The 25032-nt window shown below is 43.3% G+C and overlaps 6 protein-coding genes across 9 annotated transcripts in view; 1 reads left to right on the forward strand and 5 right to left on the reverse strand.

The window, feature by feature from the left end:
- Positions 1-25032, forward strand: part of dnah9l (dynein, axonemal, heavy polypeptide 9 like) — an 85927-nt gene that overhangs the window by 43181 nt on the left and 17714 nt on the right. The gene's annotated exons all lie outside the window — the stretch shown is intronic.
- LOC106600111 (cyclin-dependent kinase 5 activator 1-like) lies at positions 1361-3791 on the reverse strand. The gene has a single exon (XM_082973071.1). The coding sequence runs from the start codon at positions 2686-2688 to the stop codon at positions 1738-1740; it is 951 nt and encodes a 316-aa protein (XP_082829197.1). The 5' UTR covers positions 2689-3791; the 3' UTR covers positions 1361-1737.
- Positions 6482-8147, reverse strand: LOC123741647 (cyclin-dependent kinase 5 activator 1-like). The gene has a single exon (XM_045714827.2). The coding sequence runs from the start codon at positions 8057-8059 to the stop codon at positions 7109-7111; it is 951 nt and encodes a 316-aa protein (XP_045570783.2). The 5' UTR covers positions 8060-8147; the 3' UTR covers positions 6482-7108.
- Positions 11675-13340, reverse strand: LOC145877490 (cyclin-dependent kinase 5 activator 1-like). Its single transcript, XM_082973072.1, has one exon. It carries the CDS (start codon positions 13250-13252, stop codon positions 12302-12304), a length of 951 nt encoding a protein of 316 aa, XP_082829198.1. The 5' UTR covers positions 13253-13340; the 3' UTR covers positions 11675-12301.
- On the reverse strand, positions 17457-19003 carry LOC123741642 (cyclin-dependent kinase 5 activator 1-like). The gene has a single exon (XM_045714821.2). It carries the CDS (start codon positions 18998-19000, stop codon positions 18050-18052), a length of 951 nt encoding a protein of 316 aa, XP_045570777.1. The 5' UTR covers positions 19001-19003; the 3' UTR covers positions 17457-18049.
- On the reverse strand, positions 23111-24648 carry LOC123741648 (cyclin-dependent kinase 5 activator 1-like). The gene has a single exon (XM_045714828.2). The coding sequence runs from the start codon at positions 24640-24642 to the stop codon at positions 23692-23694; it is 951 nt and encodes a 316-aa protein (XP_045570784.1). The 5' UTR covers positions 24643-24648; the 3' UTR covers positions 23111-23691.

Raw genomic sequence — 25032 nt, forward strand, 5'->3', positions numbered from 1 at the left:
TGTACATTTGTAAAATGTTAGCAAGCTAAATTATAGTTATTTACTAAACTTTCAAATTCATTATTGGATCATTTATTAGATGTTTAATATAGACATTTATAATAGATTTGCTAATCATTAGAAAAAGTACAGCGGTGTTAAGTAACTAAGTAAAAATACTTTGAAGTACTACATTGGAGTATCTGTACTTGAATATTTATATATTTTTTAAATTTACTTGACTACGTTCCGAAAGAAAATATGTGCTCATTACATTTCGAATGTCACGGATCCCTCCGGAACGTTCATTACGCATACCTGGCCCCTATTCCAAGTGATGTATAAGTGTGTCCTTGGTTTACCAGTGTCCTGTCGATTATTGTTACAATGTCCGTTGGTTCGTGTGAGTACCTGTGCTGTGTGTTTTCGCTTTCGTGCCATTGTGGATTGCGCAGATGATTACAGGTCTAGTCCCGTGTGTTCATCATTGTGAGCGTGTGTCGTTTATTCAAGGCACTCCTAACTCTTTTGTTTTGGGTTTATACCGTGTGTTTTGGATCGTGTTAGTTTGGTCTTCGTCCCCGTGCCTTTACACGGCACGCCGTAAATTGGGTAAATGAAAACCCCTATTACGCGTTCCTGCTTCTGTCTCCCGACCCTTTATAGCATCGCGACATCGATTGCTCTGGTTAGGACAGCAAAACGGTCAAATTCATTCACTTATTAAGAGAACTCATCCCTACTGCCTCTGATCTGGTTTGTAAAATATTGTTAGGCTGTGCCCCTGGCTTTCCATAAATAAATAAAAACAAGAACATCTGCATAATATAAGGAATTTGATATATAGCCTTTGCTTTCACTTTTGATACTTAAGTACATTTAAAACCAGATACCTTCTAGACTTTTACTCAAGTAATATTTTACTGGGTGACTTTCACTGTTACTTGAGTCATTTTCTATTAAGTATCTTTCCTTTTACTCAAGTAGTATTTTACTGGGTGACTTTCACATTTTCTATTAAGAATCTTTAGTTTTGCTCAAGTATGACAATTGGGTACTTTTTCCACCACATGTCAAGTATTTTCTCCACCAAGATCTCAAAATTACCTGGAAAATATCAATTGTAAAATAATAAGGACACAACATGCGATGTTTTTTGAAATAAAATGCTTTATATAATTTCTTAAACAGTCACACTGTTCGTTCAAATTCATCAGAACCAATGGTCCTCAAACGAACCCCTGTCCCCCAGAACTGTCCCGTGCTTGCTGCGGGGGAACATTGGTGTTCACTTACTGTCTAAAGCGCCAGGTTTGCAGGTTGTCTGTTCAACCATGAACAGAGCACTAGTCCACTCACACAAGGGTGCCTCCTTCCCTCCCGTGGTAGGAAGTGCACATCTCCCACAGTCAGAACAGTAGGCTGGTGGGCTGCAGCCTCAGTGTGATGTGAGCACTAGCCCAGTCACTCAAGGGTGCCTCCAATCCTCCCGTGGTAGGCAGTGCACACATCAGACAGTCAGCTGGTACTGTAGATAGTAAGCTCAAGCCTCAGTCCTCCACACATTCATAGCTACCGATTTGTGTTCTCTTTCAAGCCAAATTAACCCTCATATTAACCCTTAAAATCTATAAATCATATTTTCCCATCAAAGCTCACACTCTTCCCACTCCCTCAACCAGTCCTCCTCCCTTCCATTTTAAAATGTCAGTCTGTAGTAGGCCCTCACCCTCCCCTGGCCCCTATACCCTAGGTCCCTCACTGAGTGCTGTACAGACCGCTGAGCAGGCGGCTCTTCTTCTCCTCCTTCTGGCTCTCGTTCTTCAGGTCAGCAAACACCTGGGAGAAGAAGTTAGGGTCTGTGTTCATCTGGAGCATCTTGACACTCATCAGCTTGGTGATGGTCATGCAGCGGATCCAGAAGGTCTGCCCGCAGGTGTCCACCAGGAAGGGTTTTAGGGGGTAGGCGATCTCGTTGCCCATGTAGGAGCAGGTCGTGTAGAGGCAGGTGAGCAGCACGGCATGCAGCTCGTGCAAGGTGGCCACCTCGGAGGAAACCGCCTCGCGGCACAGCATGTAGAGGAAGACCACAGTGGCCGGATTGATGCAGCTCTGGTTCTGATAGCAGTTGTCCAGCAGATAACGGTCCACCACCCGCAGCCACAGCACCGGGTCCATGGAAGACATGTCCTGGAGCCGGTGGCAGCGCCGGCACAGGAACTCACCCAGGCAGCGCAGCAGCTCGCCGGTTGTAGCGTGGACCATCACCAACCTCCTGGGCGGGTCGAGGTCCTGGACGGTCACCATCTGGGGCGTGTCGGGGGCCGTGTTTGAGTTGGATATGGGGGCCTTCTCGACCGACGAGGCGGCGTTGTTGGAGATGGCTGGAGTGCTCTGGTCCTGGGTTGACAGCTTGTCACAGGACTGAGACTTCTCCGGGGTGAGGGTGGACAGGTTGGAGAAGGACTGAGACTTCTCCAGGTTCTCATTACTCAGATGGATAATGTTGTTTTGGTTGGTGTTCTCGTGAGCCTGCTCCTTCTTGGAGCTCTTCTTCTTCACAATCCGCCTCCATGGCGAGTAGCGCTTCAGAGTCTTGTCTTTTGCGCTCTTACCGGTCTGGACTTCCATCAAGTGGCCCACAGTGTCCGGCCCATCTTTGAAGAGGACTGTCTTCTTGCGGACCGAGATAGACATTGCGGATCCCATGGTCAATAGTGCCTGTGGAAAACAAAATGCTTCAATATTAGCAAAATGAAATGCATGGCATCAGTTCAGTAGGCCTAGCTAGCTCAGCTCTGGCTGTCTCTGAAATGGCAACCTATTCCCTATAAAGTGCACTACTTTTTTTTTACCATGGCCCAAAGGCGTCTGGTCAAAAGCAGTGCTTTATATAGGAAACAGGCTTCCATTTGGGACAGATTCTAAATCACAGAATTAAGCATAGGCATTAGTGTTATGTATTCATAAACATGAGCAATATAACATTCCAAAACAAAACAAAAATATTACTCACTGATTTCAAGTTGATATGTGAGAAATTCTAAAGATATTTCAATATTTTCTTTGTTAATTGAAAGGTAAAGACGGGTTGTCCAGTGCTTTGAGTTCAAGGCTGTTATGGTTGTGAACATCAGAATTGTCCAAGGTTCTGAAATCGAGTTTCCACGTCGTAATAAAGAAGTATGTCATAGAGGCGATTTTGTGAAAGATTAAGTTTGATGTTGGCAAAAATAAATAAATAAAGTCTGATGTTCGCCATGATAGAATTTGCCTCATATTTGCTATAGCCTAGCTCAATAAATTGAAAACGAAATAAGCTCTGAGTGACTTCTACGTCACAGCGTTACATTTCTGGCCTCAATGGCTGAATAACATGTATCTGGCGAGTGTTTTGCATGGATCTCAATGGTCTGTCAAATTATATTGGCAGCTCTGTCAGGTTCCCGTTTATCTCGTTCACCATCAGACTCTTATTCCCCCTAAATTCTGCGTTAGTACTTTCACTTTAGCAATCTACTCCAATAATGCGCATTTAGCCTGGGGACGAATAGGTGCGCGCCTATAATCGCTATTTGAAGTGGGGAGCATACAGGCCTACTTCTATGTCAGGACTGACTGGAGGGCTAGCTTAAAATGCGCTATAAAAGTAGGCTAAATTGCCTTTTCATGTAAAACGCAACATAAGAACCAGCAGTAGCTCAAGTAAAAGCTTATACAACTTCATTCAAACGTTTGTTATTTTTAAGAAATAAAAAAATCATACAACAGTTGATCCAATACTAGACTAAGCTCGGTTTGAATATTCAAGTACCTCCCCATCTCTAATTGCTGTCCCAATATATTATCAATATCTCACAAACTCAAATCTCTCTCTCTCTCTCTCTCTCTCTGCGTGTGTCTGTCTGTTGGAGATATTGGGTCAGTGCAGTAAAGAGCAGGCGTTTAAAACCATCCTGTTCTCTGGGTAACACTAAGACAACTGATTTTGTAATGTAAATATCACTGTAAATCTGCATGAACATGACACACACTGATAAACTCTTGTTTCCATGGTAACAGGTATCTGTACTTGAAAATGTATTTATTTTTTTACTTTTGCATGACAACATTCAGAAAGAAAATATGTCCTCGTTACATTTCGAATGCTCAGGCAGGACAGCAAAACGGTCAAATTCATACACTTATTAAGAGAACTCATCCCTAATGCCTCTGATCTGGTTTGTAAAATATTGTTAGACTGTGCCCCTGGCTTTCCATCAATAAATAAAAACAAGAACATCTGCATAATATAAGGAATTTGATATATAGCCTTTGCTTTCACTTTTGATACTTAAGTACATTTAAAACCATATACAGTGAGGGGAAAAAGTATTTGATCCCTTGCTGATTTTGTACGTTTGCCCACTGACAAAGAAATGATCAGTCTATAATTTTAATGGTAGGTTTATTTGAACAGTGAGAGACAGAATAACAACAACAAAAAATCAGAAAAACGCATGTCAAAAATGTTATAAATTGATTTGCATTTTAATGAGGGAAATAAGTATTTGACCCCCTCTCAATCAGAAAGATTTCTGGCTCCCAGGTGTCTTTTAAACAGGTAAGGAGCTGAGATTAGCAGCACACTCTTAAAGGGAGTGCTCCTAATCTCAGTTTGTTACCTGTTTAAAAGACACCTGTCCACAGAAGCAATCAATCAATCAGATTCCAAACTCTCCACCATGGCCAAGACCAAAGAGCTCTCCAAGGATGTCAGGGACAAGATTGTAGACCTACACAAGGCTGGAATGGGCTACAAGACCATCGTCAAGAAGCTTGGTGAGAAGGTGACAACAGTTGGTGTGATTATTCGCAAATGGAAGAAACACAAAAGAACTGTCAATCTCCCTCGGCCTGGGGCTCCATGCAAGATCTCACCTCGTGGAGTTGCAATGATCATGAGAACGGTGAGGAATCAGCCCAGAACTACACTTGAGGATCTTGTCAATGATCTCAAGGCAGCTGGGACCATAGTCACCAAGAAAACAATTGGTAACACACTACGCCGTGAAGGACTGAAATCCTGCAGCGCCCGCAAGGTCCCCCTGCTCAAGAAAGCACATATACATGCCCGTCTGAAGTTTGCCAAAGAACATCTGAATGACTCAAAGGACAACTGGGTGAAAGTGTTGTGGTCAGATGAGACCAAAATGGAGCTCTTTGGCATCAACTCAACTCGGCGTGTTTGGAGGAGGAGGAATGCTGCCTATGACCCCAAGAACACCATCCCCACCGTCAAACATGGAGGTGGAAACATTGTGCTCTGGGGGTGTTTTTCTGCTAAGGGGACAGAACAACTTCAATGCATCAAATGGACGATGGACGGGGCCATGTACCGTCAAATCTTGGGTGAGAACCTCCTTCCCTCAGCCAGGGCATTGAAAATGGGTCGTGGATGGGTATTCCAGCATGACAATGACCCAAAACACACGGCCAAGGCAACAAAGGAGTGGCTCAAGAAGAAGCACATTAAGGTCCTGGAGTGGCCTAGCCAGTCTCCAGACCTTAATCCCATAGAAAATCTGTGGAGGGAGCTGAAGGTTCGAGTTGCCAAACGTCAGCCTCGAAACCTTAATAACTTGGAGAAGATCTGCAAAGAGGAGTGGGACAAAATCCCTCCTGAGATGTGTGCAAACCTGGTGGCCAACTACAAGAAACATCTGACCTCTGTGATTGCCATCAAGGGTTTTGCCACCAAGTACTAAGTCATGTTTTGCAGAGGGGTCAAATACTTATTTCCTACATTAAAATGCAAATCATTTTATAACATTTTTGACATATGTTTTTCTGGATTTCTTTGTTGTTATTCTGTCTCTCACTGTTCAAATAAACCTACCATTAAAATTGTAGACTGATCAATTCTTTGTCAGTGTGCAAATGTACAAAATCAGCAGGGGATCAAATACTTTTTCCCCTCACTGAACCTTTAGACTTTTACTCAAGTAATATTTTACTGGATGACTTTCACTGTTACTTGAGTCATTTTCTATTAAGTATCTTTACTTTTACTCAAGTAATATTTTACTGGGTGACTTTCACTTTTACTTGAGTCATTTTCTATTTAAGTATCTTTACTTTTACTCAAGTAGTATTTTACTGGGTGACTTTCACTTTTACTTGAGTCATTTTCTATTAAGTATCTTTACTTTTACTCAAGTAGTATTATACTGGGTGACTTTCCTTTTTTTCTTGAGTCATTTTCTATAAAGTATCTTTACTTTTACTCAAGTAGTATTTTACTGGGTGACTTTCACTTTTACTTGAGTCATTTTCTATTAAGTATCTTTACTTTTACTCAAGTAGTATTATACTGGGTGACTTTCCTTTTTTTCTTGAGTCATTTTCTATTAAGTATCTTTACTTTTACTCAAGTATGACAATTGGGTTCTTTTTCCACCACTCGTAAAGTATTATCTCCACCAAGATCTCAAAATGACCTGGAAAATATATATTTGTAAAATAATGACACAACATGTGATGTTTTTAAGAAATTATATAAAGCATTTTATTCCAAAACAGTCACACTGTTCGTTCAAATTCATCAGAACCAATGGTCCTCAAACGAATCCCTGTCCCCCAGAACTGTCCCGTGCTTGCTGCGGGGGAACATTGGTGTTCACTTCACTGTCTACAGCGCCAGGGTTGCAGGTTGTCTGTTCAACCATGATCAGAGCACTAGTCCACTCACACAAGGGTGCCTCCTTCCCTCCCGTGGTAGGAAGTGGACATCTCCCACAGTCAGAACAGTAGGCTGGTGGGCTGCAGCCTCAGTGTGATGTGAGCACTTGCCCAGTCACTCAAGGGTGCCTCCAATCCTCCCGTGGTAGGCAGTGCACACATCAGACAGTCAGCTGGTACTGTAGATAGTAAGCTCAAGCCTCAGTCCTCCACACATTCATAGCTACCGATTTGTGTTCTCTTTCAAGCCAAATTAACCCTCATATTAACCCTTAAAATCTATAAATCATATTTTCCCATCAAAGCTCACACTCTTCCCACTCCCTCAACCAGTCCTCCTCCCTTCCATTTTAAAATGTCAGTCTGTAGTAGGCCCTCACCCTCCCCTGGCCCCTATACCCTAGGTCCCTCACTGAGTGCTGTACACGCCGCTGAGCAGGCGGCTCTTCTTCTCCTCCTTCTGGCTCTCGTTCTTCAGGTCAGCAAACACCTGGGAGAAGAAGTTAGGGTCTGTGTTCATCTGGAGCATCTTCACACTCATCAGCTTGGTGATGGTCATGCAGCGGATCCAGAAGGTCTGCTTGCAGGTGTCCACCAGGAAGGGTTTCAGGGGGTAGCCGATCTCGTTGCCCATGTAGGAACAGGTCGTGTAGAGGCAGGTGAGCAGCACGGCATGCAGCTCCTGCAAGGTGGCCACCTCGGAGGAAACCGCCTCGCGGCACAGCATGTAGAGGAAGACCACAGCGGCCGGATTGATGCAGCTCTGGTTCTGATAGCAGTTGTCCAGCAGATAACGGTCCACCACCCGCAGCCACAGCACCGGGTCCATGGAAGACATGTCCTGGAGCCGGTGGCAGCGCCGGCACAGGAACTCACCCAGGCAGCGCAGCAGCTCGCCGGTTGTAGCGTGGACCATCACCAACCTCCTGGGCGTGTCGAGGTCCTGGACGGTCACCATCTGGGGCGTGTCGGGGGCCGTGTTTGAGTTGGATATGGGGGCCTTCTCGACCGACGAGGCGGCGTTCTTGGAGATGGCTGGAGCGCTCTGGTCCTGGGTTGACAGCTTGTCACAGGACTGAGACGTCTCCAGGGTGAGGGAGGACAGGTTGGAGAAGGACTGAGACTTCTCCAGGTTCTCATTACTCAGATGGATAATGTTGTTTTGGTTGGTGTTCTCGTGAGCCTGCTCCTTCTTGGAGCTCTTCTTCTTCACAATCCGCCTCCATGGCGAGTAGCGCTTCAGAGTCTTGTCTTTTGCGCTCTTACCGGTCTGGACTTCCATCAAGTGGCCCACAGTGTCCGGCCCATCTTTGAAGAGGACTGTCTTCTTGCGGACCGAGATAGACATTGCGGATCCCATGGTCAATAGTGCCTGTGGAAAACAAAATGCTTCAATATTAGCAAAATGAAATGCATGGCATCAGTTCAGTAGGCCTAGCTAGCTCAGCTCTGGCTGTCTCTGAAATGGCAACCTATTCCCTATAAAGTGCACTACTTTTTTTTTTACCATGGCCCAAAGGCGTCTGGTCAAAAGCAGTGCTTTATATAGGAAACAGGCTTCCATTTGGGACAGATTCTAAATCACAGAATTAAGCATAGGCATTAGTGTTATGTATTCATAAACATGAGCAATATAACATTCCAAAACAAAACAAAAATATTACTCACTGATTTCAAGTTGATATGTGAGAAATTCTAAAGATATTTCAATATTTTCTTTGTTAATTGAAAGGTAAAGACGGGTTGTCCAGTGCTTTGAGTTCAAGGCTGTTATGGTTGTGAACATCAGAATTGTCCAAGGTTCTGAAATCGAGTTTCCACGTCGTAATAAAGAAGTATGTCATAGAGGCGATTTTGTGAAAGATTAAGTTTGATGTTGGCAAAAATAAATAAATAAAGTCTGATGTTCGCCATGATAGAATTTGCCTCATATTTGCTATAGCCTAGCTCAATAAATTGAAAACGAAATAAGCTCTGAGTGACTTCTACGTCACAGCGTTACATTTCTGGCCTCAATGGCTGAATAACATGTATCTGGCGAGTGTTTTGCATGGATCTCAATGGTCTGTCAAATTATATTGGCAGCTCTGTCAGGTTCCCGTTTATCTCGTTCACCATCAGACTCTTATTCCCCCTAAATTCTGCGTTAGTACTTTCACTTTAGCAATCTACTCCAATAATGCGCATTTAGCCTGGGGACGAATAGGTGCGCGCCTATAATCGCTATTTGAAGTGGGGAGCATACAGGCCTACTTCTATGTCAGGACTGACTGGAGGGCTAGCTTAAAATGCGCTATAAAAGTAGGCTAAATTGCCTTTTCATGTAAAACGCAACATAAGAACCAGCAGTAGCTCAAGTAAAAGCTTATACAACTTCATTCAAACGTTTGTTATTTTTAAGAAATAAAAAAATCATACAACAGTTGATCCAATACTAGACTAAGCTCGGTTTGAATATTCAAGTACCTCCCCATCTCTAATTGCTGTCCCAATATATTATCAATATCTCACAAACTCAAATCTCTCTCTCTCTCTCTCTCTCTGCGTGTGTCTGTCTGTTGGAGATATTGGGTCAGTGCAGTAAAGAGCAGGCGTTTAAAACCATCCTGTTCTCTGGGTAACACTAAGACAACTGATTTTGTAATGTAAATATCACTGTAAATCTGCATGAACATGACACACACTGATAAACTCTTGTTTCCATGGTAACAGGTATCTGTACTTGAAAATGTATTTATTTTTTTACTTTTGCATGACAACATTCAGAAAGAAAATATGTCCTCGTTACATTTCGAATGCTCAGGCAGGACAGCAAAACGGTCAAATTCATACACTTATTAAGAGAACTCATCCCTAATGCCTCTGATCTGGTTTGTAAAATATTGTTAGACTGTGCCCCTGGCTTTCCATAAATAAATAAAAACAAGAACATCTGCATAATATAAGGAATTTGATATATAGCCTTTGCTTTCACTTTTGATACTTAAGTACATTTAAAACCATATACAGTGAGGGGAAAAAGTATTTGATCCCTTGCTGATTTTGTACGTTTGCCCACTGACAAAGAAATGATCAGTCTATAATTTTAATGGTAGGTTTATTTGAACAGTGAGAGACAGAATAACAACAACAAAAAATCAGAAAAACGCATGTCAAAAATGTTATAAATTGATTTGCATTTTAATGAGGGAAATAAGTATTTGACCCCCTCTCAATCAGAAAGATTTCTGGCTCCCAGGTGTCTTTTAAACAGGTAAGGAGCTGAGATTAGCAGCACACTCTTAAAGGGAGTGCTCCTAATCTCAGTTTGTTACCTGTTTAAAAGACACCTGTCCACAGAAGCAATCAATCAATCAGATTCCAAACTCTCCACCATGGCCAAGACCAAAGAGCTCTCCAAGGATGTCAGGGACAAGATTGTAGACCTACACAAGGCTGGAATGGGCTACAAGACCATCGTCAAGAAGCTTGGTGAGAAGGTGACAACAGTTGGTGTGATTATTCGCAAATGGAAGAAACACAAAAGAACTGTCAATCTCCCTCGGCCTGGGGCTCCATGCAAGATCTCACCTCGTGGAGTTGCAATGATCATGAGAACGGTGAGGAATCAGCCCAGAACTACACTTGAGGATCTTGTCAATGATCTCAAGGCAGCTGGGACCATAGTCACCAAGAAAACAATTGGTAACACACTACGCCGTGAAGGACTGAAATCCTGCAGCGCCCGCAAGGTCCCCCTGCTCAAGAAAGCACATATACATGCCCGTCTGAAGTTTGCCAAAGAACATCTGAATGATTCAGAGGACAACTGGGTGAAAGTGTTGTGGTCAGATGAGACCAAAATGGAGCTCTTTGGCATCAACTCAACTCGGCGTGTTTGGAGGAGGAGGAATGCTGCCTATGACCCCAAGAACACCATCCCCACCGTCAAACATGGAGGTGGAAACATTATGCTTTGGGTGTGTTTTTCTGCTAAGGGGACAGAACAACTTCAATGCATCAAAGGGACGATGGACGGGGCCATGTACCGTCAAATCTTGGGTGAGAACCTCCTTCCCTCAGCCAGGGCATTGAAAATGGGTCGTGGATGGGTATTCCAGCATGACAATGACCCAAAACACACGGCCAAGGCAACAAAGGAGTGGCTCAAGAAGAAGCACATTAAGGTCCTGGAGTGGCCTAGCCAGTCTCCAGACCTTAATCCCATAGAAAATCTGTGGAGGGAGCTGAAGGTTCGAGTTGCCAAACGTCAGCCTCGAAACCTTAATAACTTGGAGAAGATCTGCAAAGAGGAGTGGGACAAAATCCCTCCTGAGATGTGTGCAAACCTGGTGGCCAACTACAAGAAACATCTGACCTCTGTGATTGCCATCAAGGGTTTTGCCACCAAGTACTAAGTCATGTTTTGCAGAGGGGTCAAATACTTATTTCCTACATTAAAATGCAAATCATTTTATAACATTTTTGACATATGTTTTTCTGGATTTCTTTGTTGTTATTCTGTCTCTCACTGTTCAAATAAACCTACCATTAAAATTGTAGACTGATCAATTCTTTGTCAGTGTGCAAATGTACAAAATCAGCAGGGGATCAACCCCCCACTGACCTGCTTTTCCGCGGGCTCCACTGAGCACCTTTAGCACTTTTACTCAGAGTACGGGGACTCACTTTTACTGGCCATGACTTTCACCGTGCTGGGTACCCTTGAGTCATTTTCTATTAAGTATCTTTACTTTTACTCAAGTAATATTTTACTGGGTGACTTTCACTTTTACTTGAGTCATTTTCTATTAAGTATCTTTACTTTTACTCAAGTAGTATTATACTGGGTGACTTTCCTTTTTTTCTTGAGTCATTTTCTATTAAGTATCTTTACTTTTACTCAAGTATGACAATTGGGTTCTTTTTCCACCACTCGTAAAGTATTATCTCCACCAAGATCTCAAAATGACCTGGAAAATATATATTTGTAAAATAATGACACAACATGTGATGTTTTTAAGAAATTATATAAAGCATTTTATTCCAAAACAGTCACACTGTTCGTTCAAATTCATCAGAACCAATGGTCCTCAAACGAATCCCTGTCCCCCAGAACTGTCCCGTGCTTGCTGCGGGGGAACATTGGTGTTCACTTCACTGTCTACAGCGCCAGGGTTGCAGGTTGTCTGTTCAACCATGATCAGAGCACTAGTCCACTCACACAAGGGTGCCTCCTTCCCTCCCGTGGTAGGAAGTGGACATCTCCCACAGTCAGAACAGTAGGCTGGTGGGCTGCAGCCTCAGTGTGATGTGAGCACTTGCCCAGTCACTCAAGGGTGCCTCCAATCCTCCCGTGGTAGGCAGTGCACACATCAGACAGTCAGCTGGTACTGTAGATAGTAAGCTCAAGCCTCAGTCCTCCACACATTCATAGCTACCGATTTGTGTTCTCTTTCAAGCCAAATTAACCCTCATATTAACCCTTAAAATCTATAAATCATATTTTCCCATCAAAGCTCACACTCTTCCCACTCCCTCAACCAGTCCTCCTCCCTTCCATTTTAAAATGTCAGTCTGTAGTAGGCCCTCACCCTCCCCTGGCCCCTATACCCTAGGTCCCTCACTGAGTGCTGTACACGCCGCTGAGCAGGCGGCTCTTCTTCTCCTCCTTCTGGCTCTCGTTCTTCAGGTCAGCAAACACCTGGGAGAAGAAGTTAGGGTCTGTGTTCATCTGGAGCATCTTCACACTCATCAGCTTGGTGATGGTCATGCAGCGGATCCAGAAGGTCTGCTTGCAGGTGTCCACCAGGAAGGGTTTCAGGGGGTAGCCGATCTCGTTGCCCATGTAGGAACAGGTCGTGTAGAGGCAGGTGAGCAGCACGGCATGCAGCTCCTGCAAGGTGGCCACCTCGGAGGAAACCGCCTCGCGGCACAGCATGTAGAGGAAGACCACAGCGGCCGGATTGATGCAGCTCTGGTTCTGATAGCAGTTGTCCAGCAGATAACGGTCCACCACCCGCAGCCACAGCACCGGGTCCATGGAAGACATGTCCTGGAGCCGGTGGCAGCGCCGGCACAGGAACTCACCCAGGCAGCGCAGCAGCTCGCCGGTTGTAGCGTGGACCATCACCAACCTCCTGGGCGTGTCGAGGTCCTGGACGGTCACCATCTGGGGCGTGTCGGGGGCCGTGTTTGAGTTGGATATGGGGGCCTTCTCGACCGACGAGGCGGCGTTCTTGGAGATGGCTGGAGCGCTCTGGTCCTGGGTTGACAGCTTGTCACAGGACTGAGACGTCTCCAGGGTGAGGGAGGACAGGTTGGAGAAGGACTGAGACTTCTCCAGGTTCTCATTACTCAGATGGATAATGTTGTTTTGGTTGGTGTTCTCGTGAGCCTGCTCCTTCTTGGAGCTCTTCTTCTTCACAATCCGCCTCCATGGCGAGTAGCGCTTCAGAGTCTTGTCTTTTGCGCTCTTACCGGTCTGGACTTCCATCAAGTGGCCCACAGTGTCCGGCCCATCTTTGAAGAGGACTGTCTTCTTGCGGACCGAGATAGACATTGCGGATCCCATGGTCAATAGTGCCTGTGGAAAACAAAATGCTTCAATATTAGCAAAATGAAATGCATGGCATCAGTTCAGTAGGCCTAGCTAGCTCAGCTCTGGCTGTCTCTGAAATGGCAACCTATTCCCTATAAAGTGCACTACTTTTTTTTTTACCATGGCCCAAAGGCGTCTGGTCAAAAGCAGTGCTTTATATAGGAAACAGGCTTCCATTTGGGACAGATTCTAAATCACAGAATTAAGCATAGGCATTAGTGTTATGTATTCATAAACATGAGCAATATAACATTCCAAAACAAAACAAAAATATTACTCACTGATTTCAAGTTGATATGTGAGAAATTCTAAAGATATTTCAATATTTTCTTTGTTAATTGAAAGGTAAAGACGGGTTGTCCAGTGCTTTGAGTTCAAGGCTGTTATGGTTGTGAACATCAGAATTGTCCAAGGTTCTGAAATCGAGTTTCCACGTCGTAATAAAGAAGTATGTCATTGAGGCGATTTTGTGAAAGATTAAGTTTGATGTTGGCAAAAATAAATAAATAAAGTCTGATGTTCGCCATGATAGAATTTGCCTCATATTTGCTATAGCCTAGCTCAATAAATTGAAAACGAAATAAGCTCTGAGTGACTTCTACGTCACAGCGTTACATTTCTGGCCTCAATGGCTGAATAACATGTATCTGGCGAGTGTTTTGCATGGATCTCAATGGTCTGTCAAATTATATTGGCAGCTCTGTCAGGTTCCCGTTTATCTCGTTCACCATCAGACTCTTATTCCCCCTAAATTCTGCGTTAGTACTTTCACTTTAGCAATCTACTCCAATAATGCGCATTTAGCCTGGGGACGAATAGGTGCGCGCCTATAATCGCTATTTGAAGTGGGGAGCATACAGGCCTACTTCTATGTCAGGACTGACTGGAGGGCTAGCTTAAAATGCGCTATAAAAGTAGGCTAAATTGCCTTTTCATGTAAAACGCAACATAAGAACCAGCAGTAGCTCAAGTAAAAGCTTATACAACTTCATTCAAACGTTTGTTATTTTTAAGAAATAAAAAAATCATACAACAGTTGATCCAATACTAGACTAAGCTCGGTTTGAATATTCAAGTACCTCCCCATCCCTAATTGCTGTCCCAATATATTATCAATATCTCACAAACTCAAATCTCTCTCTCTCTCTCTCTCTCTCTCTCTCTCTCTCTCTCTCTCTGCGTGTGTCTGTCTGTTGGAGATATTGGGTCAGTGCAGTAAAGAGCAGGCGTTTAAAACCATCCTGTTCTCTGGGTAACACTAAGACAACTGATTTTGTAATGTAAATATCACTGTAAATCTGCATGAACATGACACACACTGATAAACTCTTGTTTCCATGGTAACAGGTATCTGTACTTGAAAATGTATTTATTTTTTTACTTTTGCATGACAACATTCAGAAAGAAAATATGTCCTCGTTACATTTCGAATGCTCAGGCAGGACAGCAAAACGGTCAAATTCATACACTTATTAAGAGAACTCATCCCTAATGCCTCTGATCTGGTTTGTAAAATATTGTTAGACTGTGCCCCTGGCTTTCCATAAATAAATAAAAACAAGAACATCTGCATAATATAAGGAATTTGATATATAGCCTTTGCTTTCACTTTTGATACTTAAGTACATTTAAAACCATATACAGTGAGGGGAAAAAGTATTTGATCCCTTGCTGATTTTGTACGTTTGCCCACTGACAAAGAAATGATCAGTCTATAATTTTAATGGTAGGTTTATTTGAACAGTGAGAGACAGAATAACAACAACAAAAAATCAGAAAAACGCATGTCAAAAATGTTATAAATTGATTTGCATTTTAATGAGGGAAATAAGTATTTGACCCCCTCTCAATCAGAAAGATTTCTGGCTCCCAGGTGTCTTTTAAACAGGTAAGGAGCTGAGATTGGCAGCACACTCTTAAAGGGAGTGCTCCTAATCTCAGTTTGTTACCTGTTTAAAAGACACCTGTCCACAGAAGCAATCAATCAATCAGATTCCAAACTCTCCACCATGGCCAAGACCAAAGAGCTCTCCAAGGATGTCAGGGACAAGATTGTAGACCTACACAAGGCTGGAATGGGCTACAAGACCATCGTCAAGAAGCTTGGTGAGAAGGTGACAACAGTTGGTGTGATTATTCGCAAATGGAAGAAACACAAAAGAACTGTCAATCTCCCTCGGCCTGGGGCTCCATGCAAGATCTCACCTCGTGGAGTTGCAATGATCATGAGAACGGTGAGGAATCAGCCCAGAACTACACTTGAGGATCTTGTCAATGATCTCAAGGCAGCTGGGACCATAGTCACCAAGAAAACAATTGGTAACACACTACGCCGTGAAGGACTGAAATCCTGCAGCGCCCGCAAGGTCCCCCTGCTCAAGAAAGCACATATACATGCCCGTCTGAAGTTTGCCAAAGAACATCTGAATGATTCAGAGGACAACTGGGTGAAAGTGTTGTGGTCAGATGAGACCAAAATGGAGCTCTTTGGCATCAACTCAACTCGGCGTGTTTGGAGGAGGAGGAATGCTGCCTATGACCCCAAGAACACCATCCCCACCGTCAAACATGGAGGTGGAAACATTATGCTTTGGGTGTGTTTTTCTGCTAAGGGGACAGAACAACTTCAATGCATCAAAGGGACGATGGACGGGGCCATGTACCGTCAAATCTTGGGTGAGAACCTCCTTCCCTCAGCCAGGGCATTGAAAATGGGTCGTGGATGGGTATTCCAGCATGACAATGACCCAAAACACACGGCCAAGGCAACAAAGGAGTGGCTCAAGAAGAAGCACATTAAGGTCCTGGAGTGGCCTAGCCAGTCTCCAGACCTTAATCCCATAGAAAATCTGTGGAGGGAGCTGAAGGTTCGAGTTGCCAAACGTCAGCCTCGAAACCTTAATAGCTTGGAGAAGATCTGCAAAGAGGAGTGGGACAAAATCCCTCCTGAGATGTGTGCAAACCTGGTGGCCAACTACAAGAAACATCTGACCTCTGTGATTGCCATCAAGGGTTTTGCCACCAAGTACTAAGTCATGTTTTGCAGAGGGGTCAAATGATTATTTCCTACATTAAAATGCAAATCATTTTATAACATTTTTGACATATGTTTTTCTGGATTTCTTTGTTGTTATTCTGTCTCTCACTGTTCAAATAAACCTACCATTAAAATTGTAGACTGATCAATTCTTTGTCAGTGTGCAAATGTACAAAATCAGCAGGGGATCAAATACTTTTTCCCCTCACTGAACCTTTAGACTTTTACTCAAGTAATATTTTACTGGATGACTTTCACTTTTACTTGAGTCATTTTCTATTAAGTATCTTTACTTTTACTCAAGTAGTATTTTACTGGGTGACTTTCACTTTTACATGAGTCATTTTCTATTAAGTATCTTTACTTTTACTCAAGTAGTATTTTACTGGGTGACTTTCACTTTTACTTGAGTCATTTTCTATTAAGTATCTTTACTTTTACTCAAGTAGTATTTTACTGGGTGACTTTCACTTTTACATGAGTCATTTTCTATTAAGTATCTTTACTTTTACTCAAGTAGTATTTTACTGGGTGACTTTCCCTTTTTTCTTGAGTCATTTTCTATAAAGTATCTTTACTTTTACTCAAGTAGTATTTTACTGGGTGACTTTCACTTTTACTTGAGTCATTTTCTATTAAGTATCTTTACTTTTACTCAAGTAGTATTATACTGGGTGACTTTCCCTTTTTTCTTGAGTCATTTTCTATAAAGTATCTTTACTTTTACTCAAGTAGTATTTTACTGGGTGACTTTCACTTTTACTTGAGTCATTTTCTATTAAGTATCTTTACTTTTACTCAAGTAGTATTATACTGGGTGACTTTCCTTTTTTTCTTGAGTCATTTTCTATAAAGTATCTTTACTTTTACTCAAGTAGTATTTTACTGGGTGACTTTCACTTTTACTTGAGTCATTTTCTATTAAGTATCTTTACTTTTACTCAAGTAGTATTATACTGGGTGACTTTCCTTTTTTTCTTGAGTCATTTTCTATTAAGTATCTTTACTTTTACTCAAGTATGACAATTGGGTTCTTTTTCCACCACTCGTAAAGTATTATCTCCACCAAGATCTTAAAATGACCTGGAAAATATATATTTGTAAAATAATGACACAACATGTGATGTTTTTAAGAAATTATATAAAGCATTTTATTCCAAAACAGTCACACTGTTCGTTCAAATTCATCAGAACCAATGGTCCTCAAACGAATCCCTGTCCCCCAGAACTGTCCCGTGCTTGCTGTGGGGGAACATTGGTGTTCACTTCACTGTCTACAGCGCCAGGGTTGCAGGTTGTCTGTTCAACCATGATCAGAGCACTAGTCCACTCACACAAGGGTGCCTCCTTCCCTCCCGTGGTAGGAAGTGGACATCTCCCACAGTCAGAACAGTAGGCTGGTGGGCTGCAGCCTCAGTGTGATGTGAGCACTTGCCCAGTCACTCAAGGGTGCCTCCAATCCTCCCGTGGTAGGCAGTGCACACATCAGACAGTCAGCTGGTACTGTAGATAGTAAGCTCAAGCCTCAGTCCTCCACACATTCATAGCTACCGATTTGTGTTCTCTTTCAAGCCAAATTAACCCTCATATTAACCCTTAAAATCTATAAATCATATTTTCCCATCAAAGCTCACACTCTTCCCACTCCCTCAACCAGTCCTCCTCCCTTCCATTTTAAAATGTCAGTCTGTAGTAGGCCCTCACCCTCCCCTGGCCCCTATACCCTAGGTCCCTCACTGAGTGCTGTACACGCCGCTGAGCAGGCGGCTCTTCTTCTCCTCCTTCTGGCTCTCGTTCTTCAGGTCAGCAAACACCTGGGAGAAGAAGTTAGGGTCTGTGTTCATCTGGAGCATCTTCACACTCATCAGCTTGGTGATGGTCATGCAGCGGATCCAGAAGGTCTGCTTGCAGGTGTCCACCAGGAAGGGTTTCAGGGGGTAGCCGATCTCGTTGCCCATGTAGGAACAGGTCGTGTAGAGGCAGGTGAGCAGCACGGCATGCAGCTCCTGCAAGGTGGCCACCTCGGAGGAAACCGCCTCGCGGCACAGCATGTAGAGGAAGACCACAGCGGCCGGATTGATGCAGCTCTGGTTCTGATAGCAGTTGTCCAGCAGATAACGGTCCACCACCCGCAGCCACAGCACCGGGTCCATGGAAGACATGTCCTGGAGCCGGTGGCAGCGCCGGCACAGGAACTCACCCAGGCAGCGCAGCAGCTCGCCGGTTGTAGCGTGGACCATCACCAACCTCCTGGGCGTGTCGAGGTCCTGGACGGTCACCATCTGGGGCGTGTCGGGGGCCGTGTTTGAGTTGGATATGGGGGCCTTCTCGACCGACGAGGCGGCGTTCTTGGAGATGGCTGGAGCGCTCTGGTCCTGGGTTGACAGCTTGTCACAGGACTGAGACGTCTCCAGGGTGAGGGAGGACAGGTTGGAGAAGGACTGAGACTTCTCCAGGTTCTCATTACTCAGATGGATAATGTTGTTTTGGTTGGTGTTCTCGTGAGCCTGCTCCTTCTTGGAGCTCTTCTTCTTCACAATCCGCCTCCATGGCGAGTAGCGCTTCAGAGTCTTGTCTTTTGCGCTCTTACCGGTCTGGACTTCCATCAAGTGGCCCACAGTGTCTGGCCCATCTTTGAAGAGGACTGTCTTCTTGCGGACCGAGATAGACATTGCGGATCCCATGGTCAATAGTGCCTGTGGAAAACAAAATGCTTCAATATTAGCAAAATGAAATGCATGGCATCAGTTCAGTAGGCCTAGCTAGCTCAGCTCTGGCTGTCTCTGAAATGGCAACCTATTCCCTATAAAGTGCACTACTTTTTTTTTTACCATGGCCCAAAGGCGTCTGGTCAAAAGCAGTGCTTTATATAGGAAACAGGCTTCCATTTGGGACAGATTCTAAATCACAGAATTAAGCATAGGCATTAGTGTTATGTATTCATAAACATGAGCAATATAACATTCCAAAACAAAACAAAAATATTACTCACTGATTTCAAGTTGATATGTGAGAAATTCTAAAGATATTTCAATATTTTCTTTGTTAATTGAAAGGTAAAGACGGGTTGTCCAGTGCTTTGAGTTCAAGGCTGTTATGGTTGTGAACATCAGAATTGTCCAAGGTTCTGAAATCGAGTTTCCACGTCGTAATAAAGAAGTATGTCATAGAGGCGATTTTGTGAAAGATTAAGTTTGATGTTGGCAAAAATAAATAAATAAAGTCTGATGTTCGCCATGATAGAATTTGCCTCATATTTGCTATAGCCTAGCTCAATAAATTGAAAACGAAATAAGCTCTGAGTGACTTCTACGTCACAGCGTTACATTTCTGGCCTCAATGGCTGAATAACATGTATCTGGCGAGTGTTTTGCATGGATCTCAATGGTCTGTCAAATTATATTGGCAGCTCTGTCAGGTTCCCGTTTATCTCGTTCACCATCAGACTCTTATTCCCCCTAAATTCTGCGTTAGTACTTTCACTTTAGCAATCTACTCCAATAATGCGCATTTAGCCTGGGGACGAATAGGTGCGCGCCTATAATCGCTATTTGAAGTGGGGAGCATACAGGCCTACTTCTATGTCAGGACTGACTGGAGGGCTAGCTTAAAATGCGCTATAAAAGTAGGCTAAATTGCCTTTTCATGTAAAACGCAACATAAGAACCAGCAGTAGCTCAAGTAAAAGCTTATACAACTTCATTCAAACGTTTGTTATTTTTAAGAAATAAAAAAATCATACAACAGTTGATCGAATACTAGACTAAGCTCGGTTTGAATATTCAAGTACCTCCCCATCCCTAATTGCTGTCCCAATATATTATCAATATCTCACAAACTCAAATCTCTCTCTCTCTCTCTCTCTCTGCGTGTGTCTGTCTGTTGGAGATATTGGGTCAGTGCAGTAAAGAGCAGGCGTTTAAAACCATCCTGTTCTCTGGGTAACACTAAGACAACTGATTTTGTAATGTAAATATCACTGTAAATCTGCATGAACATGACACACACTGATAAACTCTTGTTTCCATGGTAACAGGTATCTGTACTTGAAAATGTATTTATTTTTTTACTTTTGCATGACAACATTCAGAAAGAAAATATGTCCTCGTTACATTTCGAATGCTCAGGCAGGACAGCAAAACGGTCAAATTCATACACTTATTAAGAGAACTCATCCCTAATGCCTCTGATCTGGTTTGTAAAATATTGTTAGACTGTGCCCCTGGCTTTCCATCAATAAATAAAAACAAGAACATCTGCATAATATAAGGAATTTGATATATAGCCTTTGCTTTCACTTTTGATACTTAAGTACATTTAAAACCATATACAGTGAGGGGAAAAAGTATTTGATCCCTTGCTGATTTTGTACGTTTGCCCACTGACAAAGAAATGATCAGTCTATAATTTTAATGGTAGGTTTATTTGAACAGTGAGAGACAGAATAACAACAACAAAAAATCAGAAAAACGCATGTCAAAAATGTTATAAATTGATTTGCATTTTAATGAGGGAAATAAGTATTTGACCCCCTCTCAATCAGAAAGATTTCTGGCTCCCAGGTGTCTTTTAAACAGGTAAGGAGCTGAGATTAGCAGCACACTCTTAAAGGGAGTGCTCCTAATCTCAGTTTGTTACCTGTTTAAAAGACACCTGTCCACAGAAGCAATCAATCAATCAGATTCCAAACTCTCCACCATGGCCAAGACCAAAGAGCTCTCCAAGGATGTCAGGGACAAGATTGTAGACCTACACAAGGCTGGAATGGGCTACAAGACCATCATCAAGAAGCTTGGTGAGAAGGTGACAACAGTTGGTGTGATTATTCGCAAATGGAAGAAACACAAAAGAACTGTCAATCTCCCTCGGCCTGGGGCTCCATGCAAGATCTCACCTCGTGGAGTTGCAATGATCATGAGAACGGTGAGGAATCAGCCCAGAACTACACTTGAGGATCTTGTCAATGATCTCAAGGCAGCTGGGACCATAGTCACCAAGAAAACAATTGGTAACACACTACGCCGTGAAGGACTGAAATCCTGCAGCGCCCGCAAGGTCCCCCTGCTCAAGAAAGCACATATACATGCCCGTCTGAAGTTTGCCAAAGAACATCTGAATGATTCAGAGGACAACTGGGTGAAAGTGTTGTGGTCAGATGAGACCAAAATGGAGCTCTTTGGCATCAACTCAACTCGGCGTGTTTGGAGGAGGAGGAATGCTGCCTATGACCCCAAGAACACCATCCCCACCGTCAAACATGGAGGTGGAAACATTATGCTTTGGGTGTGTTTTTCTGCTAAGGGGACAGAACAACTTCAATGCATCAAAGGGACGATGGACGGGGCCATGTACCGTCAAATCTTGGGTGAGAACCTCCTTCCTCAGCCAGGGCATTGAAAATGGGTCGTGGATGGGTATTCCAGCATGACAATGACCCAAAACACACGGCCAAGGCAACAAAGGAGTGGCTCAAGAAGAAGCACATTAAGGTCCTGGAGTGGCCTAGCCAGTCTCCAGACCTTAATCCCATAGAAAATCTGTGGAGGGAGCTGAAGGTTCGAGTTGCCAAACGTCAGCCTCGAAACCTTAATAACTTGGAGAAGATCTGCAAAGAGGAGTGGGACAAAATCCCTCCTGAGATGTGTGCAAACCTGGTGGCCAACTACAAGAAACATCTGACCTCTGTGATTGCCATCAAGGGTTTTGCCACCAAGTACTAAGTCATGTTTTGCAGAGGGGTCAAATACTTATTTCCTACATTAAAATGCAAATCATTTTATAACATTTTTTACATATGTTTCTCTGCATTTCTTTGTTGTTATTCTGTCTCTCACTGTTCAAATAAACCTACCATTAAAATTGTAGACTGATCAATTCTTTGTCAGTGTGCAAATGTACAAAATCAGCAGGGGATCAAATACTTTTTCCCCTCACTGAAACTTTAGACTTTTACTCAAGTAATATTTTACTGGATGACTTTCACAGTTACTTGAGTCATTTTCTATTAAGTATCTTTACTTTTACTCAAGTAGTATTTTACTGGGTGACTTTCACTTTTACTTGAGTCATTTTCTATTAAGTATCTTTACTTTTACTCAAGTAGTATTTTACTGGGTGACTTTCACTTTTACATGAGTCATTTCCTATTAAGTATCTTTACTTTTACTCAAGTAGTATTTTACTGGGTGACTTTCCCTTTTTTCTTGAGTCATTTTCTATAAAGTATCTTTACTTTTACTCAAGTAGTATTTTACTGGGTGACTTTCACTTTTACTTGAGTCATTTTCTATTAAGTATCTTTACTTTTACTCAAGTAGTATTATACTGGGTGACTTTCCCTTTTTTCTTGAGTCATTTTCTATAAAGTATCTTTACTTTTACTCAAGTAGTATTTTACTGGGTGACTTTCACTTTTACTTGAGTCATTTTCTATTAAGTATCTTTACTTTTACTCAAGTAGTATTATACTGGGTGACTTTCTTTTTTTTCTTGAGTCATTTTCTATAAAGTATCTATACTTTTACTCAAGTAGTATTTTACTGGGTGACTTTCACTTTTACTTGAGTCATTTTCTATTAAGTATCTTTACTTTTACTCAAGTAGTATTATACTGGGTGACTTTCCTTTTTTTCTTGAGTCATTTTCTATTAAGTATCTTTACTTTTACTCAAGTATGACAATTGGGTTCTTTTTCCACCACTCGTAAAGTATTATCTCCACCAAGATCTTAAAATGACCTGGAAAATATATATTTGTAAAATAATGACACAACATGTGATGTTTTTAAGAAATTATATAAAGCATTTTATTCCAAAACAGTCACACTGTTCGTTCAAATTCATCAGAACCAATGGTCCTCAAACGAATCCCTGTCCCCCAGAACTGTCCCGTGCTTGCTGTGGGGGAACATTGGTGTTCACTTCACTGTCTACAGCGCCAGGGTTGCAGGTTGTCTGTTCAACCATGATCAGAGCACTAGTCCACTCACACAAGGGTGCCTCCTTCCCTCCCGTGGTAGGAAGTGCACATCTCCCACAGTCAGAACAGTGGGCTGGTGGGCTGCAGCCTCAGTGTGATGTGAGCACTAGCCCAGTCACTCAAGGGTGCCTCCAATCCTCCCGTGGTAGGCAGTGCACACATCAGACAGTCAGCTGGTACTGTAGATAGTAAGCTCAAGCCTCAGTCCTCCACACATTCATAGCTACCGATTTGTGTTCTCTTTCAAGCCAAATTAACCCTCATATTAACCCTTAAAATCTATATATCATATTTTCCCATCAAAGCTCACACTCTTCCCACTCCCTAAACCAATCATTTTAAAATGTCAGTCTGTAGTAGGCCCTCACCCTCCCCTGGCCCCTATACCCTAGGTCCCTCACTGAGTGCTGTACAGACCGCTGTGCAGGCGGCTCTTCTTCTCCTCCTTCTGGCTCTCGTTCTTCAGGTCAGCAAACACCTGGGAGAAGAAGTTAGGGTCTGTGTTCATCTGGAGCATCTTGACACTCATCAGCTTGGTGATGGTCATGCAGCGGATCCAGAAGGTCTGCCCGCAGGTGTCCACCAGGAAGGGTTTTAGGGGGTAGGCGATCTCGTTGCCCATGTAGGAGCAGGTCGTGTAGAGGCAGGTGAGCAGCACGGCATGCAGCTCGTGCAAGGTGGCAACCTCGGAGGAAACCGCCTCGCGGCACAGCATGTAGAGGAAGACCACAGTGGCCGGATTGATGCAGCTCTGGTTCTGATAGCAGTTGTCCAGCAGATAACGGTCCACCACCCGCAGCCACAGCACCGGGTCCATGGAAGACATGTCCTGGAGCCGGTGGCAGCGCCGGCACAGGAACTCACCCAGGCAGCGCAGCAGCTCGCCGGTTGTAGCGTGGACCATCACCAACCTCCTGGGCGTGTCGAGGTCCTGGACGGTCACCATCTGGGGCGTGTCGGGGGCCGTGTTTGAGTTGGATATGGGGGCCTTCTCGACCGACGAGGCGGCGTTGTTGGAGATGGCTGGAGTGCTCTGGTCCTGGGTTGACAGCTTGTCACAGGACTGAGACTTCTCCGGGGTGAGGGTGGACAGGTTGGAGAAGGACTGATACTTCTCCAGGTTCTCATTACTCAGATGGATAATGTTGTTTTGGTTGGTGTTCTCGTGAGCCTGCACCTTCTTGGAGCTCTTCTTCTTCACAATCCGCCTCCATGGCGAGTAGCGCTTCAGAGGCTTGTCTTTTGCATTCTTACCGGTCTGGACTTCCATCAAGTGGCCCACAGTGTCCGGCCCATCTTTGAAGAGGACTGTCTTCTTGCGGACCGAGATAGACATTGCGGATCCCATAGTCAATAGTGCCTGTGGAAAACAAAATGCTTCAATATTGGCAAAATGAAATGCATGGCATCAGTTCAGTAGGCCTAGCTAGCTCAGCTCTGGCTGTCTCCGAAATGGCAACCTATTCCCTATAAAGTGCACTGCTTTTAACCATCGCCCAAAGGGGTCTGGTCAAAAGCAGTGATTTATATAGGAAACAGGGTTCCATTTGGGACAGATTCTAAATCACAGTATTAAGCATAGGCATTAGTGTTATGTATTCATAAACATCAGCAATATAACATTCCAAAGCAAAACAAAAATATTACTCACTGATTTCAAGTTGATATGTGAAAAATTCTAAAGATATTTCAATATTTTCTTTGTTAATTGAAAGGTAAAGACGGGTTGCCCAGTGCT

This window comes from Salmo salar, chromosome 03 (assembly GCF_965601325.2).
Source record: "Salmo salar chromosome 03, fSalSal1, whole genome shotgun sequence".
NCBI classification, from domain to species: Eukaryota; Metazoa; Chordata; class Actinopteri; order Salmoniformes; family Salmonidae; genus Salmo; species Salmo salar.

What these genes read in the sequence shown, in the direction of transcription:
- LOC106600111 (XM_082973071.1), bottom strand. Translation starts at nt 2,688, where the DNA reads ATGGGATCCGCAATGTCTATCTCGGTCCGCAAGAAGACAGTCCTCTTC.
- LOC123741647 (XM_045714827.2), bottom strand. Translation starts at nt 8,059, where the DNA reads ATGGGATCCGCAATGTCTATCTCGGTCCGCAAGAAGACAGTCCTCTTC.
- LOC145877490 (XM_082973072.1), bottom strand. Translation starts at nt 13,252, where the DNA reads ATGGGATCCGCAATGTCTATCTCGGTCCGCAAGAAGACAGTCCTCTTC.
- LOC123741642 (XM_045714821.2), bottom strand. Translation starts at nt 19,000, where the DNA reads ATGGGATCCGCAATGTCTATCTCGGTCCGCAAGAAGACAGTCCTCTTC.
- LOC123741648 (XM_045714828.2), bottom strand. Translation starts at nt 24,642, where the DNA reads ATGGGATCCGCAATGTCTATCTCGGTCCGCAAGAAGACAGTCCTCTTC.